The 19,492-nt window shown below is 41.7% G+C and overlaps 2 protein-coding genes across 11 annotated transcripts in view; both read right to left on the bottom strand.

Moving 5' to 3' along the window:
- Positions 1-15,444, bottom strand: part of LOC121594837 (sodium- and chloride-dependent neutral and basic amino acid transporter B(0+)) — a 55,308-nt gene extending 39,864 nt beyond the window's left edge. Inside the window, exon 1 of one of the 7 annotated variants that reach the window (XM_041918547.1) lies at positions 15,386-15,444. The gene's annotated coding sequence lies outside the window, so the exon portion shown is untranslated. Of the gene's footprint in view, positions 1-13,751; positions 14,344-14,370; positions 14,457-14,482; positions 14,523-14,937; positions 15,027-15,320 lie in introns of those variants that run through there. The other 6 variants (XM_041918544.1, XM_041918545.1, XM_041918548.1 and 3 more) reach the window with 6 other exon arrangements.
- An 890-nt stretch (positions 15,445-16,334) lies between these two features.
- LOC121594840 (RAB6-interacting golgin) lies at positions 16,335-19,432 on the bottom strand. 4 transcript variants are annotated; one of them, XM_041918556.1, is made up of 6 exons: positions 18,779-19,432; positions 18,283-18,703; positions 18,071-18,211; positions 17,847-18,003; positions 17,205-17,272; positions 16,335-17,024 (listed from the first exon to the last, which is right to left on the bottom strand). In XM_041918556.1, the coding sequence occupies exons 1-5, from the start codon at positions 18,852-18,854 to the stop codon at positions 17,252-17,254; spliced, it is 816 nt and encodes a 271-aa protein (XP_041774490.1). In that variant the 5' UTR covers positions 18,855-19,432; the 3' UTR covers positions 16,335-17,024; positions 17,205-17,251. The 4 variants fall into 4 exon arrangements, with proteins under 4 accessions (XP_041774490.1, XP_041774491.1, XP_041774489.1 ...); XM_041918557.1 differs by having other exon boundaries at positions 16,335-17,020; XM_041918555.1 differs by lacking the exon at positions 16,335-17,024 and having other exon boundaries at positions 17,097-17,272.
- Positions 19,433-19,492: the final 60 nt, after the last annotated feature.

Here is a 19,492-nt window from a genome sequence, read left to right as displayed (position 1 = left end):
GGTACGGATAGGAGGAGATTTTGCAACGGTAGGCGTTTATTTTGAGATGTCTTCATCTGCTGTTATGCTGTTGTGCTGTTTGTTCAGGCTTTTGTTTGTGTTTCGCAAAACCGGACGCGGAAGTTTGGCGGCGGACGAGACAGACGGCTGTTCGGAATGGGCTTTCCAGCAAGCTTCGGTTTCGACCATGATGAACACTGTAAAGAAAAGCGGAGATGAGAAGGAAAAACATCAAGTCAAGGTATGCTGCATGTGTAAGCAAATATGGTAAGACAAACAAAACAAAACTACCACACCGGAAGCTTTTTCGAAACGTATCAATAGAAGCAGTAAAAGGGGAAAAATACGGAACCAAGGATGCAATCGGTAGATAGTTTGTAATCACAAGTGAATTTGATGGAAATGTTGTGAAGATAATACCCTGCACTGCATAGGTATAATTATTACAAACGATAAAACTAAAATGAAAGCTTATGTATATGTATACTGTGTGGATGGCACAATTGAATAAAAGCATTTCGTCGAGAGGATGTTAGAAAAAGTTTATAAAATACTATTATGATAATGCATTTGTAAGACAATAGAACGGAAATGAATGCTGTGCTGTACGCTAATGAAAATATGCATCACTGGTGAGTCCCAAGCAATAATGATCGGAACGTGACAATCGTATCAACATTAATATACACAGTGTGGCAATGCCATCGTTTGCCAGCAGTAGCTATCGAGCAAGTTGCTGGGTGATAAACAACCCCACTCAAGTGAACTACAGAGTATAGATTCAGTTCCTCTGTTTTGTTTACTACTAGTTTCAATGTAAAAGCAGTTGTTTCAATAGGGATAAAGAGTTTACCAGCATGTGATGTTCATTTTTTATGTATGACCTTTCAAATGACATTCTAATAACGTATTGCGTATTTCACCATTATAAAACTTTACAAATTTAATATAAAGCACAAACAAACGCATTTTGGTAAATCACACCATACTAGTTGAACCACTCGAACTAAAACCTAGACTAGAACCACTTAAAAACTGGTAGGGTATCATTCACATTGAAACTTTATTTGTTTACAAACGAATTTACAAGTCGCCCGAGCTGGGACCTATTTACTTTCAATTAGAATCTGAGGAAATGGACGAAGGAAATGCAAAAGGTCAGAGCAGATAAATATTCATGTAAAAAAGGGCACTTGCAACAAATGAAAATGCTAGGTAATACTTTTAATTGTACGAATGTTCAATATATCTAAAATTGTTCTTCATTTTGTTGTAATGAGTGGAATATTGGGATATTCATTAGGCAACATGTACGCTATGTACGTAATATCTGTTTTAACCTGAAGAACTTATTACGTTTTCTGCCTCATTTAAAATAGATTTTTTTCAGAATAGATAAGGTCAAAAATAAGATTTTCATTACTACAATGATTATTTTACTGACCTATCTTGGTTGTCTAGGTAAATTTGAAGTTGGTTACTTTCATTCAGTAGCGTTTGTCATTAGTCTATCTTGACATTTGTATAGGATGCCTTATAACAGTTAGTAATTAAATCTCCACGTTTGCCAATTAACTGACTGAAGTTCTTTGAGTGATATTTATGAAATCAATAAATTAAATATATTCAGGATGAAATGGTAAGTTCATTTTACAAATGCATCCAAATTTTACATTAAACGAGATAAACATTTTTTTAGATACTGATCAATTTATAGCTCACCAAACCAACACACTTCCAAATCCGAATCAGAAATCAGAACACAAGGTGACGGAACTGTTAGACAACTTGGGTGAAACCATACTTCAAAAAAGTAGAAACATGTCCCTGAACTACCCCACAATCGCGACGCGTGTGTATATTACACACTGCACGCTTCATTTCTACTTCGAGCCTCCCGCCTGGTCGTGTGGAACAATGGGTAATAAAGTGAAATATGGACTGCTGCACGTCGGTAAATATCACAGTATCACGCACACGCCCCCAAGGTAAGCTAGTAGTAGCACTAGCAATCGCTATCAACACCGCCGGAAGTTAGCCCCTACATCCGAAGGCGAAAGGAAAGCAAAACTCGCGCAATTTACATGGTGGTGGCGGCTATTGGTGGCGCCCTGAACTCATCATCCGACAGGTGAATCGAGCGCATCAGCAGGTTGGGTCCGATAATTCGCCACCGTTGCCATCCATTGGCATCGTTGACCGGGGTGAGAGTTTTTCATAATGGACATTCGAAATCGATGCGGCGAAATCGAGCCCGAGGGGTCAAGCACGATGGCAAGAAGCTGGTCTCGATTGGAAGTGAAAAGGCGATCATTAGCCCAGTGACACTGTGATCTCAATCTTTCCTACGCCACCCACATTAGCCGCCCCATGTTCCCCTGGCCGCGTCGAAACGATTAAGTGCAATCGATAAAAGGCGTTGGTTCAACCTCTCTACAGCAACCTGTCGAGCAGTCCGATTCGGAAATGGGCCTCGGGGTTGGCCGGAAACACGACACCGAACAGGTCCATTTACGTTTCGACTCAAACGACATCATCTTATCGTGTTTGCTAACGATGATCCCGAATCCGGAGGGTGCGGTAGTAGCCGGACGGGCAAATGATTTTATAGCCGTGTAGGCACGATCTGCCGGAAACGTTCCGACACGCTACACTGGAAACGCGATTGGTTTTTTTTGTTGCTGTTGTGTGTGTCGTGCTGCAATTGCAATCGATGCACTGCGAATGAGAATGCGTGCTGCCGCACCTGAAGCGGAAGATGATCGTCATCGGTTGATAACCGTCAACATTCGCTGGAAGTGGAATGCAATTCATCGTTTCCTCCCTGTCTCTCTCTCTCCCTCTGTTGCGTACCAGTTGACCTTGTCTGAGGTGCGGTCAGTCGCGCTCTGAGCTTCGAGCAACAAACAGGTTATCCCGTGCTGGATGATTAGACGACTCCACCTAAGCGTGCTGTGCACGTACTGTCTCACCTTTGCCAACGGGGGGGGTCTCCCACTGCTCGGGATGCTAAATTCCCAGAAAACAGCACTGAGTAAGAGTACCAGGGACGCACACAAGTGAGAAACCATTAGCATCATTTGCGGTTCCAAACGGTTCGAGCGGAATGTCCCTTGAATGTGCTGGAGGCAAGGATGAAGATGAAGAATACCTGAAGCTGTGTGGCGGGATGTGTCAATGGAGTTGCCATCCGTTTCCTCGCCCAGTGCCCGGAATCACTTCTCCTTTCGTTAGCGACCTGGTTTTTGGTTTCCCAATCCACGACGGGGGATGCGGCGGTCCATGCTTGCCGAACGAATTCGCACACCTCATTGACGCTCCATATTTAATGACACCCCAACGGAACACGTGTTCGCGTGCACAGGAAGGAGGGAGATTTGAGATCAATTTGTAAATGGAAACAAAACGACAGACCGGGCAGAAATGGAAACGGAATCGAGTGAGGCTTATAGCTATTGTCAAAAATTGAAGCTATTGTCAATGTCGGCTAGGAAAAATGGTACGCTCTTTATTGGAGTACTCTAGCTTTCCTTTCACGTGTAAATAGAACATTTTTAGATGTTTTATTTGCTGAATTTGGTAAACAAGAGAAAATGTACAAAAAAATATAATCTCGTAAATCATCATCAGATACACCGGATACAATTAAAATTGATTATGTATTTGCTCGCGCGGCAACGTAATGGAATAAATAATGAAAAGGTAATGCGTTATAAATGTAATATAAATAAGTTAGCGTTATAAATGTAAAGGTAATGTTTATAAATAAACATGGATTGGCAATTAAATGACTAGACAGTTGCCAATTCTTCATAATGTTCAATCATCATCACATTCTTTAGTAAGCAAGATAGTTTTTTAAATCTATCCTATCCAATTTTTTGTGAGTAATGTTTTAAAATTTTAAATTCTTATTACAATTAGGGCTAACACAAAGGCTTATGTTACATCGTATAAAAGTTTTAGATATGTTCTATAAAGTGTAATTTTGACTACCTTTTGTTTAGTTTAATTATTGAATTTGATAGAAGGCTACATCTTGTGACAGACAATTTAATGATAGAATGTTTAAGATTTAAAGTAGAATGATTTATGTAAGAGTATAGATTCGTTTTTCAAGTAGCACGATTGATCTTCTGAAAACAAAGCATATTCTTTTTAAAGACAAAAACCTTAAAAAAGTAAAACTTAAAACATGAAATAAAAAATAAAAAGTCATGTTCGTTTTCATTTTAGAAACAACAAAATAAAAATAAGGAAACTAAAACAAAAATGTTTTCCATTACTAACTTTTCTATTCCGAACGATTTACAAAATAATGAATGATCAAATTGCTGCATTTTCTTATTACTTAAAGCAAACACGAAAATTACGCGTACTCTATCATGTGTCATTTAAAAGAATGAGACGTACAGGTTGAGCGTTTCTTATTTGCTACAAGAATGAGATAAAGCCGGAATTAGATTATCTACTAATTTTGGGGCTAGTGAAAAAATGTTCCTTAATTTTTACAAAATACTCATAACATTGATGTGAAAAATGATAAAAACTTAGAAAGAAAGTAATATCCTAAATCCAATGAGCCCAGAAATCTGGGGTTGCTTATAGTAATAACTGATAATGCGATTATTCAAAGAACATTACATGTCTAAGGTCTAATAGTAATGGTAGATGTGATAATTGAAATATATTTGTTTTCGCACAAAAAAAAAACACATGCAACTCATGCAAACTTTTATGTATACCTCATTAACTCCTCAACTGTGTCATTTGTGCCCAAACTGTGCCTCTTTAACAAGAAAGCTTCGATCTTGTTACCAACCTCATCAGACATTTAAAAAGAGTTTGTAAACAATCCACAAATCAATCGAAAGGTACATAAAACATTAAGAGCCTCATTCTCACATTACAAAGCTTTATCTTGCAGCAACCTCGACATCAACCTTTAGGAAACACCTAAACAAATATCCCCACATTCAATTATTCCCATGCGTCTCCACATGACCGATTTGCGTGTACTTTCCCATCACGCTGTAAACCATTCGCGGCGGGGTAAAGTGGTAGCGAGCGAAAAGAACGATTTGTGTGTTAGTTGCATCTTTCGGCAGAGGACCGTGAACAATGGAGCTTTCGGACAGAGGGCCCTCCCCGTCCAAATGCTGGATCGTGCCGCTTGGATCGTGTGCGGCTAGCATGGATGCGTATGTGTGGGACGCACAGTAGATCCGCTACGCGACGCAAACAACAAAGTACGAAACAAACACACCAAACAGCAGACATAACCGAGCAGAATGTGCACAGTCTGCCGCGGTGCGTGTGTTTGTATGCGCAAAATAGACGATTATTTTACCGACCTTCCCTGTCACCCTACTCCGGGTACCTTCGCCCGTGATCTCCCTCATTGCCTCCGAGGCGCCAAACCAAGCGAACGCAGAAACGCAATCCACTTCAAATGATGAGTTACGCTCATTACGCGCGCGTCCCGAGGCGCACTCTCAGTGGTCACCAGCGGGCTGTGGATCTCGCAAACGGTTGTTGAAACGCAGGCAGGTGGCTTCCAAACCTAAACTCTCCCTTCCACCTTCAATCGCGCGGTACACATCTAGTGTTGGGTAAAGTAGCACAATTAAGTGTGCTGTGCGCACACGCACATTGCCTTTAGTGTGCTGTGCGCACTGTGCGCACAGTGCGCACTTGGAACCAGTGCGGAAGTGCTAGCACAGTGCTAGCACTTTCGCACAGTGCTAGCACAGTGCTAGCACTTTCGCACAGTGCGCTCTCTGAGCACAGTGCGAAAGTGCTAGCACAGTGCTAGCACTTTCGCACAGTGCGCTCTCTGAGCACAGTGCGGAAGTGCTAGCACAGTGCTAGCACTTTCGCACAGTGCGCTCTCTGAGCACAGTGCGGAAGTGGTAGCACAGTGTTAGCACTTTCGCACAGTGCGCTCTCTGAGCAAAGTGCGGAAGTGCTAGCACAGTGCTAGCACTTTCGCACAGTGCGGAAGTGCTAGCACAGTGTTAGCACTTTCGCACAGTGCGCTCTCTGAGCACAGTGCGGAAGTGCTAGCACTGTGCTAGCACTTTCGCACTGTGCTCAGAGAGCGCACTGTGCGAAAATGCTAGCACTGTGCTAGCATTTCGCACTGTGCTCAGAGAGCGCACTGTGCGAAAGTGCTAGCACTGTGCTAGCACTGTGCGAAAGTGCTAGCACTGTGGTAGCACTTAAGGCACTGTGCTGTGCTGTGCGCACAGTATGGTGTGCTGTGCGCACAGTGCGCACAGCAGCACTTTACCCAACACTATACACATCACCTCCAAGCGTCATTTCGCAGCACACACACAGCACAAGCTCGAGCTCGTCTAAACGAGAGGGAGATACTACTCAATGCCATGCGTGTCTGGTCCGATGTATGGGGCGGTTTGGTTTTTTTTCACACTACACAACCCAGGTGACCCTTGAGGCTCGTCTCAGTAAATGCGTTGGTACGGATGAGCGAGTGTAAGGTGTTATTTGACCCTCTGTCAAAGTTCGATATTTTTGATTTTTGGGCAGTTATTGGACCGTCAAAATGCTTCCAAAACTATCTTTTTATATTTAATTTTAGTCAGATTAAAATCAATTTGATTTATGTTTTTTTTACTTTTTATACTATTGCATCAGCTACTGTTTGAGCATTGTTTTTATTTTCAAATTGCTTTAAAAGCATAAATTTCATTAGAAAATTAATTAAAACTAAAACAACCTTTAAATTCAAAACATTGGTTCACACTTCAAGTGACAAATAATATCACTTGATGCTCAGAAAGAAAATTGAAAAAAAAAACAACTCGTGAAATAACAAACGTCAATGAGATAGAAAATTCTGTTTGATTTCTGCTAAAGCATCTTGCGATCGCACCTTCACAAGCACAACACAAAAATCAACCACCAAGACTCCCTCCAACCGCTTAATACTTCCACGCGCCCTTGAGCCAAACTTCTTCACAATTGATTTATGCTGAAAACAAATTAACAACTCTCACACCATCGCACATACACATCATCGGGAGGGCTAAATGCTGTCGCGGATCGCATCACCATCCCCTGGGCACATTCTTGAAGCGGTGGAGGGAGGGGGGGCTCCCTGCTACAACTTTGCCGATCACATCGTAGGTACGTAGACACGCGTCGGATTTCTTTGCGAAAGTTTATTAAAAACTTCATCTGTTGGCATCCCGAGGGCGGAGTACACGCATGACCAATGCAGATAGGTGGTCATCTTCCAATAAGATTAGTAAAGATTTATGGAAATTCTTGCACACATTTTAGCCCAGTTCGCTATCCAACATGTTGGCACGTGTCCGCTTATCATGGGTTATCGAGTTGAAGGTCGTCGTAGGCAATGTGGCGTTAGCGAAAGTTTCTTAATTAAACTTCAGTGCTGCAGGAAAATTGCAAGGTTTTTCTTTATCGGCTGATTAGCACAACGGCGTAAGAGCATTGTTGTTATCGATATACATTAACATATTTTAATAACCTGTAGGTAGCGATCGATTACATCAACAAAATCCTATAGCAGAAGGATGAAACTATTCTGGTCGATTTCTCAAGCTTTGTTGAGAGCATCACTGCATAATAAAAGATGAAAAGCTCCTCTATACCGTGGCTTACGGGTATATAATTAAGAAAATCTCCAAAGAAATCTTACCTTATGATTACAAACCGAACATCTTAACTTCCCGGTCGGATTTCAGCTTCAGCATCTTACGTAAGCCGTTTGTGGTGCAACTGGAAAAGCTAATATTATATCTCTCAACTAGCCTCAACTTCTTTGGGTCTTACGGGGTGAAGCTTACTGCTCCAAAAAGTCCAACGCGCTGGTACCAATTTTAGCCGCGTCAAACCTAGATTTTGTTTTCCTGCTCCGACCTTCGCGCTAGTTCACGTACGGTGAATGGATCATCCTCAGGAATAGATTCACATTCGCCCGCCGCCCAGCAAGGCACGGCTTGGTTCATGGGAAAAACTAGCACGGGTCAGCTCGGAAACGAACCAATCACTTTTGCTATAATCAAACGATTAACCGTTCCGCGTGGCAATAAATCACCGGCATTTGGTGTGGCTGGCGGTAAATCAACAATTATCCGCGTGTGCATCGTGTCGATTTGCGACCACAGACAGACTGCGCGGGGCAAACCGATGATGCCAAACCAATACACCGACGGGAAGTCCATCTTTTCTACCAGATTTTTACTGTTGCTCACGTTTGGGCAGAGGGCGGACGGGTTTCGGTCACTAATTTATTCACCTCACAAATGCGACGATGTTGGGGAATCATCGTTAGTGGATTGGAGGTCGGAGACCCACATACACATAACCGGAAGGAGCAGGTTGCGAATATAGGTGCGGTGCGGCTCGGGTAACATTTCCGCAAGGAAGAACCACGAACACAACACCTCACTTATGCCGCTTTTCCGTGCTTGTTTAGGCCTGCGTTTGGTGAATGCTGAAGGGGTAATAGCAAGTAACCTTCCTGCCACCGCTCGATCGTCAACGAACCTCCCGTGAACGTGATGAATCGTTCAGTCGATCTGCTTGATAAGAAGTATCTACGAATCTAAGGAATCTACGTACACGTCCATTCATATCCGTCCCTCGTTATAGAACTCGTTTTGGCCAGTCTGATCCTATGTCAGCTATGTGTCGAACTTTCATAAATAACTTTGATTTATTTGATTTCAACATGCCACAGAGTGTTTTTAGAGATAGACTCAGGACACAACTTACGTAATAATTTTATTTTCAAAATACATTTTCTATTCTTGTGCACCTGTTCTCCCCGATCGATTTATGTACCTTACATAGTCTATAAGCACTAATTTAAATTTAATTTAAGTATTTACAGCCCAATAAACTGAAATGCATATTTCATTCTTTTTGCATCGAAACCAGCAAAGTTATCGCAGTTCGATGGTCGGCGTTATCACCATGGAATGGCCCTTCTCGAGAACGTCCGCCATTCGACCGGCTGAATCAATCTGAAAACGTGATACGATCTCCCATTCGAGGAAGGGGAAAAAGTAGATCATGTTGTGATCGCGGACGTTTGTCACATGACGTGAATTGCACTCGATGCACGTTGGGATGACGTCCTGCGTTGTATTTTAATGGCATCCCGCGTCACAAAGCCGGGAACAATTAACATTCAATTCACTAACGTGCGTCTTCCGATTGACTCATCCACAGCGAACCGCGACACAAGAACCTTCGAAACGGACAACGGCCACCAAAATGGGCAGAAACGGGGGTCCGTGAACTTGCGACTGCTCGCTTGTAATGAGGAGGGAAGGAGGGAAGGACCATTTTTAGCCATTCGATTGCTTCATTCTGCCGTCTCATACCCAGATAGATGGACCCCGCGGTCGTCCGCGTAAAGCTTGCCCCCCGTTTAGGTGAAGTACACGCTTCGACGGACGGCTTTTGCGGAGGCTCATCTTCGTTCCGGTGGTTAGCTTGGACGGGGAGGGGACGGTCCACTCGTGTACCCACCATCAGTAACACAAGCGTTTCCTCGCGCCAAACCGCAGCTCATCGTCAGCTGGGAATTAATTGGTTTATAAGTATGATGACCGTAGCAAAGTTGAGGGTTTGTACTGTGTGGTAGTGGTGAATGTTTGGCCACTTCTTCCTATTCAGACCGTGTAATTCGATATGCGTCTAAAGATGTACTAATGAACACACGTTTAGCGGCTTCCTACCGTTAAGAACCTTGTTTTTTCTTCTGTCCTTTACAATCAAGAGAAAATGATTGATTTCCAATCAAAATAATTGCTTGATAGAACAAACAAGTTCACCCAAGTGTTTTGTGATGCCGGATTTTACGAAATCTGGTCGAATCTCTATAAACCTATCAGTAGGGTTATGGACAATAGATCCCAGACAATTACACTAAGCCCTGCAAAGCTTCCATGTCATCCAAACCACCACCAGCGATGAAAGATGATCCATAGTGTATAAAAAAACAGTCACACATTTAATCGCCTCACTAGGTAAGCCTCGACGTAATTGATCGGTAAAAGGATCATCCCGCAAGGATGCCCGGGAAACAGGGACGGCAACGGACAAAAACCGTTGTGTTTTGTTTGGCTGGCTTGCAGACGCACATGACGGGCTTCTCGTTCCAATTAAACCACTCAACTATGCACACCATGTGCGAGACCAACTTGCTATCCAATGCATCCTTCCCGCGGGGTTCTTTTCTTTTGTGTCTTCAAAAAGCACATGTGCGACCCTTCTTTTGCGTTTATTTTCTTTGCAAACAATACAGTGAGAGAAGAAAAATATGCTGTTTTAATCGTTTGAACTTTCTCCGGTTGTTCAGCTTCGTTCCTTTTTCCTATAGTTGCAGTAGGTAGAACAAAAGCTTGTGCAATCTCGAACCTTTCTAATGTTTCACTGTTCAAGCCGATTGAATGTTTCTTTTTTTTTCTCGTAAGGACGGCCTGGTTGGCCGTATGATTTAGATTGAATATTTCATTTGATTTTCAAACTAAAATCCATTATTTGATAACGCAAGGGGTACAATAAATAATTAAATTTTCTTTTAAATGATCAGATTACGGACCTGTTTATTGCGTTGGCACTGTTTGAAGGATCTCCAAAGGGTTTTTACAGATATGTACACAAAGAGCATCGATTTCTCTATCAAATCTAAATTATTTACGTTATTGTGAAAAAACGGTACAAAAATGCTTCGTTCGATTGATACGGATATAAAATATGAACAGAAACACGCAAAGCAATTCCATATGCACCATCTACTATCGCTATGAACCCAATGAACCAGTCATTCAGCTGGGTGTTCAACCGTAGCAGTTACCGAAATGGGTATGGTTCGAAAAAGGTTACAAATTGGATTGTCATCGAAGCCACCAGAATGGGAGAGTTCCCATTCTGATTTCACAATTGAAAAAACTGATGCGACATGACCCCAAATGTCAAATTGCCGTTCTGGTAGTGACCTTCCGCACAGGTGAGAACGGAACATAGGAATGATACAAAATCAATGTTGATTTCAATTGAATTTAACGTCTCCCATATGAACCTTTAACGAACCGCCCCCGAACACTGCACACCAGAGATTGTGGAGCCCTTGGGATGGTAAGGGCATTTCCGGCCTCGAATGCACCTGTACGCACCAGAGTGTGTGCGTGCGGGGGTTGAATTGTTATGCCGGAAGCAAACCAATGTGCGTCCGTTCTCGATTTGCCTCGCCCTGAACTATCCCGGCGAAGGCAGTGCTTCTGAATCGTGCTCGTTGTTGGCGGCTTCGTGATCGTCACCGTATTTACCTTTGCCAAACATTGAACGGCCCCGGTGTACGGCGATTCCCCTTTTTCTTTTTAAATGTGTCATTATGGCTGCTACAAATTTCCTCGCTGTCGCCAGCAATGGACGACTTCTCACATGGACTCTCCAAAGACTGTTCGTGCAGTGTCTTTCGTATAGGAAAGTAACTGAGTCGGAACATGTGCCAGGGCCGAGGAATCATATTAAAAGAAGGGTGAAAAAACACATCGCCTCAGAACGATTCACCCGAACACTGGTGAATAATTCATAATTACTTGAGGCGTTTACGCATCGCAACCCACATCACCACATGGTGAGAGATGGCGCCCGGTAGAGGAAGTGAGATGCGATCACAGCGACGAGAAGAGGCTCAAAAGAAACGCCCAAAACCGGGAAGCTCATTCTGGGCTGGACAGGACTGGCTTCACTAGCAGACAAAGCACAAATGCAACCGAGTTCTGCGCCCGAATACAGAAAGCCCCTTATGTAGCTCCTTGGATGTCCGGTACCGAGACTCGGAGGGCAAACCGGCCATCAAGAAAAAAAAAGAAAGCCAAGGGCTTCTTCTTGCAGGCAGGTAACAGCGACGATCACCTGCTGACCGGGTTCATTTCCTGTTCAAAGAGGATTTTGTTCAAGTTTCTACCACTTTTTGCACTTTGTACTATTTGAAGAAGAGGTACAATTATGTCCGATAGGTACAGACTGTAACATTTGGTTTAGGTCACATTTGGCTGACTGCACCAGGAAAAAGGTGCCAAAGTTACATGCCATAACAAAAACAAAAATGTAACTCAGTCAGGTTTGTGATCTAACCGGAGGCTTATAGTGACTGTCAAACCATTTTTTACCCAAAGATGACCAAAACATCTTCAATAAATGCCCACAAATTTGGATTTCCCCCAATTCTTTGGAGCAAACCTGCCCAACGTACCTGCCTAACGAACTCAACAAAACGGCTGCAGGAAGGACGTAATCTTATTACGACGATAAAAGGGTTCCTTAAGGGATGCAATGCTTTTCGCCCGTGTTAGGAAAACAAGTAAAAACCAAACCGGTTCAAGGATGATACTGTTTTACCTTGGATTTAAACACAGCTTCCTAGCGTGTTAGTTTGTACTTTGTGTGTGTGTGTATGTCTGTGTTCGGCAATTCCCTTAATCATGAATAAATCCTACGTGGAATTCAAGGAGAAGAGGAACAGAAGAAAAAAAAGTTTAAACATATAAAATGATTGGTTGGGTTGAGTTTTGTGTTGGTTTCTTGCGTTCTTATTTTGGTATCATTATTAACAATGCACTGTCGACCGTTTCGTTTCCTTGCTGTTTGATATGTGATCTTCTCGGAAGGGTATTATAAATTTGGTCCCCTTTCCAAGTAAAGCTCAAGGTTTTTTAAAAAAGATGACTAAAATCACATTATTTTTTGTATGTTTTATGGTATTAAAAATAAAACAGATAATCATCGTCTTGCAAACAAGGTATAAACAGAACAGCTTGAAACTCTTTTTATGTTTCAAAAGATTTAAAAAACCTGGAGAAACCTACTTATGGAGTTCATAATCGTTGTTGGATTGAATGATCATACCACACTGTCGAAAACGCTGGACAGGAAAGCCTCGATCATCTGGAGCCAGGAATCATAGCGCAGATCGATCACGTGAAACAGGCTATGAATCTCAAAGGATCCTATGGACACTTTCGAATAATACTCCTTCACGGCAACGGGCATGGCTCCCGAAACCGATCAGGAAGTCCTTCAGTATACATCTCTTAATACTAACCTTGCACCTTGCATCGATTCCTTTCACTTGGGAGGCGTTTTGTACGATCAAGAACAGGACCCCAAGAACTGGCTTCACCACTCATTCATACTATACAGGTTTAACGAATAAAATGTATCAAATTTATATGAAGGAGTGAAGGGAGCAGGTCGCATGTAGATCGCACGAAATATCTTTAAATCAATAATTTTGTTTAAAAGAGATAACATAAAATGATCATTTGATTTTTAACTGCAATTTAACTGCATTCAATGAGATGAAAATGCCGTGTGGAAGTGAACATTCTAGTGAATTGAATTGAATAAAATTGTTTTCAAAAATTGTCAGTTGACACATTGCTGAAAAACTTAAATATTTTAAAGATAATATTTACCTTCCATCCCCCGTCTGTAGTCGATTTCTACCTCTGCTGCATGAGGTACTGAGATTAAGCCACCGTCCAATGATCATCATGACACGTTCGTTTTGACGACTTTGATTGCCACATTTACAGGCTGCGTGTAAACTTTTACAGGATCATTGGTTTTCCCAGTACGGTAGCAAACATCTGCAGCAATTGCACAAACAAATGAACAACGCTCCCGTACGTGTACCATAAAACACACATACACACACTCTTGTAACTCAATCATTCCGTCACCTGCGGTGAACTGCCTTTTGCCATCGATCGATCGGATTGCTTCGGTAGTGTAGTTTCAGATCACTCGTCACGCATTTGGCCCCGCCAAACTGTCAAACGCTGATCGAAACGAGTCGCACTGCGGTTCATTAGACACAAACTAGAGGCTCTTGCTTTCAATCACTTTGCCACACATTTGGAGGGCCTCGTTGCGGACCTCCCCCCCCCCCCCTTCGCCCATCCGCTCGGTTGGGAGATATGGGGCACTAAGAGATGAAGAAACTGAGGTGTTTTTTCCACATCGTAAGACACATCCGCCGTTTAAACCGCAGCCTCGTATTTCCAACCTCGCACACACTTCCACCGATAATACCACGACGGTGGCACGAGAGTGTGGTGGTGTTGTTAGTGATACACACTCACAAAAGAGCCCAATGGTGACGGATGTTCCGATTCGATGTAACCACTTCTAACGCATTATTGCTTTGCGGTATTTTAAAATGGTGACGATAATGATGGTATTGATGATGATGATGATGATGATGATTATTCAAGACACTTTAAGCATCACTATCACTATCTGGGATGAGTGGTTTTGAAATTGGCACGTTTTTTCCCTACTGTCTTATCGGTCATTTACGCATAGGAAGGATAGGTTTAACGGATTGGATAAATATTTTCACTCGAAACATTGGCATTGATACGATTAGACTTTTCTGAAAACAAAACTGGTTGAAAAGAAAATACTAAACTGTGTGCGCTTGAAACACACATGAAGTACTCTGTTTCGTGGCGTTGTTTAAACAGCTGCACTGACTTTTTTTACAACCGATCCAGCCACCGTCATGGCCCACTTGGAGATATTTTGAGGTACGGCGAGGAATGATTTCGTCACTTGTGAATCTCCTCGGCCAGTTGTCATTGGGGCATAGAGCCTCCTGATCCGTTGGCTTGTTATCCATCAACAGGAGAAGTAGTTACAGAAAAAAAAAACAACAACACGTAAAAAGGCACGCAATTATCGTAAAAATAGTGTTCTACGCCGTTGTTACTGTTGCGGCCGTCCGATACGACTTCGCGGGGGTACCTGTTGAAGTGCGGACAGTCATAGGTCGCATACAGAAAACAACAAAAGAGCCACCGAGCGAGCAGCAAACACCGTGCCTGGCCGCTAGAAGTTGCCGCAGTTAGAAGAAATAAAACCTACCACTTGACGCTGGAAAGGCATCGTTACGACAGAGCGAACCACAAACACACCTGCGATAAGCGCGGCACGCGGAGCACGTTTTGGATTGCGAACGATTTTTCTCACACTTTTTAAACACTTGTGCACCTAAGAACGATACGTTTGCAAACCACACGCACGCAAAGGAAACGACGAAACAAAAGGAAAATAACAAATGACAAACGATAGAACGAAAAACGGCACTTCACAATATAGTGTTAAAAACAAAACTGCACTCAAAATCGTTTTACAAGCATCCTTTTACTGTTGCACCGCTGGACTGTGTCGAGGTGTGAATGATTGTGAACGAAAAAATTGTTTGTATGGTAAAACTGACGTAAAACTAATGTAGCACATTTACTTACAGATCTGGGCTTTTTTTAAGAATACTTTGCATAATTGTTTTGATTTTCGTTACAGATTCCGGCACCTGCGAAGGACACGCAACGCAGCCGGACGAACAGACACAACCGACGAGGCACGCGAAACAAATGAAAGTGCTCGGCCAGCTCCACACAGTTGAGGATCGCACGCGCAGGTCGTTTCTCTCCCGTAAACGAGCGTTGAACAATGGGCCGTTTGAAACTGAACATGGAAAAATATTGCTAGTAAAATAATTGTTATGTATCATTAAAAAAAAATCACATAAAAATGGGGTTTAAAGGAAAAGTAAAAAATAACCGGGGATCATATATTTTATTATATTTTCTAATCATAATTATTCTTAATCTTATTCTTTTTCTTGACATAAAAACGTGATGTTATGAAATGAAGTAGTTAAAAAAATATCGCATGCATTTCAGCGGAATACTTATTCAACTATTCAACAAAACAGGTTCAAAAAAGATTTTAACATAGAAATTCAAGATTTGCTAGCGATCGTTCCACATCGACACCCGACAACATTAAATTCAGCACAATTGTTGAAATTTGTTGATGCATGTTTTGGAACATTTTTTGAATGATAACAAGCTAAATTTTGGAATTAGTAGTAACCAGTGCTATCAGCTGCTTGTAATGTGTTTTAATGCGTTTTAACGGCGTGTAGATCAGGGCTTCACAATTTTTAAAAACATTTTAACGCTTTTCTATCGTCAATGTCCCATAGTACAAAAGCTTGCACTTGCGAAAGAGCACTCTCAACGTGTGCGAGTGAGAAGAGAGCGAGAGCGAATGCATCGATGAATGCAGCTGATTTGAACTTGAACGGTTGAAGTCTTTTCCCGAAGCGGTGCATATTTAAATAACAATTTAAAAGGCCGAATACTAAAACGGCCTTTTTCAAATTAAATTGAAAAAAGTCCGTGTAAAAATGATATAAAGAGGCTGTGGCTTGTCTAATTTCGAAAAATAAGCATTATACGATATACAATTTACCAGAAAAATGATTTATGATAAGAGTTTTATGAAAACAGCACCAAAACAACGACAATTGCATACATCTAGTCGTAAAAACTTTACGCAATAAATCACTCATCGAACCGCTTCCTCGATCCTCATTTCAACTATCAAACTTACACGCAGATAATACAGACGCTCACAGCAACTCTCATTCTCGATCGAATGCAGTTTTAATGATGTCGGCGTCGCATGTCACCCCCGGTTGAGCGGAGGTGATTTGTCGGTGGCAAAACTGGTAGTACAAGTAATGCTCTACTACTTACCTGCCCGTACACGACTGGTCCAGGTCCGATCTGCTGGTCCCGTAATGGTAGCGATGCTCGAGAAAGAGTTACAACAATTCGCCAAAGTAGCTCAAACTGGCCGGGCCTAGACCGATTCCCGTAGCAGCCCGTCATCAGTCGCTCATTAGGTGCATTTTGCCAATTCCTACAGACGCTTCCCTGCCGCATCAAACAGCATTAGAGAGGGGATATGTAGCTGGAGTGGTTCACTTTCAATTTTGCTTTCGCTCATTCGCTAAGATTTTCTGCATTGCGATGATTGCACGTTCCAGTTTTCTGTCCGTCTCTAGGATACGTTAATAAACATCGATATCAGTGTTTTCTTTTCGCACGATTGACGACCAGAGGGATTGCAGCGAATAGCTCGATTGAATGCACGCCTAGCTTAACGAGAGGAGTTAAAATCAAAGTATATGGATGTATGGACAAAATCAATCAACAGAAGAAAAAAACATATTTTTAATGACAACATGTATTCGTATAAAAAGAGTTACAAAAGCAGACCGTTTAAATAACTTCATAAATAGATATTCTTTTGGATCGAAACATCATATATCAGCTTACCATGCGATATACTGCTGTGTAATTTGCCCGAATTTCTTCCTTTCCTATCAACGATAATATCTTCTCTTCTGTAGAAAACGAAAACCATTCTCTTGTAGTGTAAAAGTGGCGTAGAAAATATTTATAATATTGTTTATTGTCTGCTCAGATTAGCGACGCATTCTTGCCATGTTTGTTTCAAAAATTGCAATATCCTACAAATACTTTAGTGTGCGCTCGTGAGTACTGAACAATCTTAGTGTCTAACATTGCTTTTGTGTGTTGTTTATCGTCTCCATCTTGCAATTTGAGAAACAGTGGCTAAAATCGTACAGTAATAGTGTAAAATGATTAAAAATGCATTAAAGGCAAGAGGTTACCCCGGTTCGTGAATATAATATTGTCTCGGAAGTACTAATATACAGGTCCAGCTGTAGGACCAATGTTACGAGATTGAGTTTTGTTAATCAGATTTGGTTATGTGTTTGTCATGTGTATCTCTACTTTAGTAAGCCATATCACACCGTCGAAAACACCAGCAACAGGGGTTTAATTTTGTGTCGATTGATTGCCGTCCTGTCCGGGTCCGGTAGAGGCGTCCGCTGCACAGGAGCTATTTCCATTGATTGTGTCGTCTAACTCATCGGTCACAGTAATGCCTACCTTTTCCATCAGCTCGGATAAACGCCTTGCTTTTCGTTCCTCGTTGTGGGAAATGATTGCACACAAATGTTCGGTAAGCATTTCTTTCTTCTCCAGCGCTTGATGAAGCTCCACCTTAGCTTTCAGAAATAGATTTTCTATAGTGAGATAATTTTTCCTGGAATAGGGAAGAACATTTAGCTAGAAAGTAGTTCGACCTTACATGGTGAGACGAATACACTTACTCAATGTTTGAAAAGTGTAGACTTGCCGCATCAATTTGTTTTCGTAAAATCGCCACATCCGATGCCAGCTCGGAGTCCAGTCTGGTTAGTTCTGATTTTATCTCCTGGATTTTGTTCGCCTCCGCTGCTGTTTTCTGAGCACTGAAAGAACGGAATAGAGACCCATTTAATTCACAATTGCACCATTTCATGAGAAAACTGCCGTTCCTTACTGTTGCTCAATAGCTTTATGGAGAATATCCCGCTTCTGTCTGTTCTGTTCTTCCATCAGTTTTCGCTGCTGTTCAAAATCCTTGAGCGACATACCTTTGAAGGGAGTTAGCACCTCATTTACATTGGTCCGCATGCCGGTGGCGCCTAGCATAGTGCTAGCAACAGTTGGTTCGAATGACCGACTTTTCACTGGCTGATTTGGAAGCACTAGGATTGATTCATCCTCCGGAGCATTTATCATTTGAGGCAATGGTTTAAAAGCGACGGCTTGTTGAATAGGGTGCTGTGGGTAAATGCTGGAGTCGACACAACTGACTGTGCTAAGGTTGCCATTATCTACGATGGTAGGCGGCGGAACAAATTTCACCGCGCCTGGCGGTGCTTTGGGGTGTCTGCTATGTGGTCGCGACAGTTCCTTTGCTGCAACGAGAGAACGCCATATGAAGAATCTGAATCACTGCTGAAACAGCGGCTGCAAACATCGCAAATATTTACCCTTTTCTTTGCTGCTTGTTTGTCGTGTGATCTTGAAGATGTCATCGTCAGAGAAACCAACAAATTGTTTGGACATTATTGTAAAAAATCCGTAAAAGCAACAGTTCTTTTGTTCTTCTGGCTCTTACACGAAGTTTGTTTACGTAGACGCTGTCAGAAATGGCTTGCACAAATGGTCAAGCGTTTCAGTAACCAAGATGTGTATAGTAAAAAGCGCTGTAAATATCTTGAGTGTCGTGCAACGCTTGATCATGTGAAATTTAAATTGACTGGTAATATTAAAATTTTAATTATTAGTTTATCACTTATTTGCTATGGAAGCACGGAATAATATTGGGTTTGGTAATTTTATTGAATATCAGGTGCTAAATTAGCACTGTATATCTAAGTGTTCAACTACAAAGTAATAGCAGAACTTATAAAGATTAATTAATTTTGATTTGACAGTAAACATCAACGAAAGGTTTTGTGGAATGCTTAACGAATTAATTTGGTTTTTTTGTTTTTCAGTAATGGATCGCTTGTCATCATTTGCCAGCAAGTCGTTTCATGAATAATTTAATTATTTTTTGATGTCAGGTGTAACTATTTATATCCGGAAGAAACATTTTTAAATTCCAAGGTTTTAAATAGTTTTCATTTTTTTTTTATAAAAAGGTTAATCCTTCTGCAAGTAAATTAAATGGTCCGTCATGATTTGTTTGGACAGAGTTT

This window comes from Anopheles merus, chromosome 2L, assembly GCF_017562075.2.
Source record: "Anopheles merus strain MAF chromosome 2L, AmerM5.1, whole genome shotgun sequence".
Taxonomy (NCBI): domain Eukaryota; kingdom Metazoa; phylum Arthropoda; class Insecta; order Diptera; family Culicidae; genus Anopheles; species Anopheles merus.
Note: the sequence above shows the minus strand (reverse complement) of the source record. Positions and strands in the feature narration are given on the sequence as shown.

Coding starts and splice junctions, on each gene's coding strand:
- LOC121594840 (XM_041918554.1), bottom strand. CDS start 18,854: ATGTCCAAACAATTTGTTGGTTTCTCTGACGATGACATCTTCAAGATC. Junction 18,704..18,778: donor AACAAGCAGCAAAGAAAAGG/GTAAATATTTGC, acceptor CTCTCGTTGCAG/CAAAGGAACTGTCGCGACCA. Junction 18,004..18,070: donor CTACACTTTTCAAACATTGA/GTAAGTGTATTC, acceptor TCCCTATTCCAG/GAAAAATTATCTCACTATAG.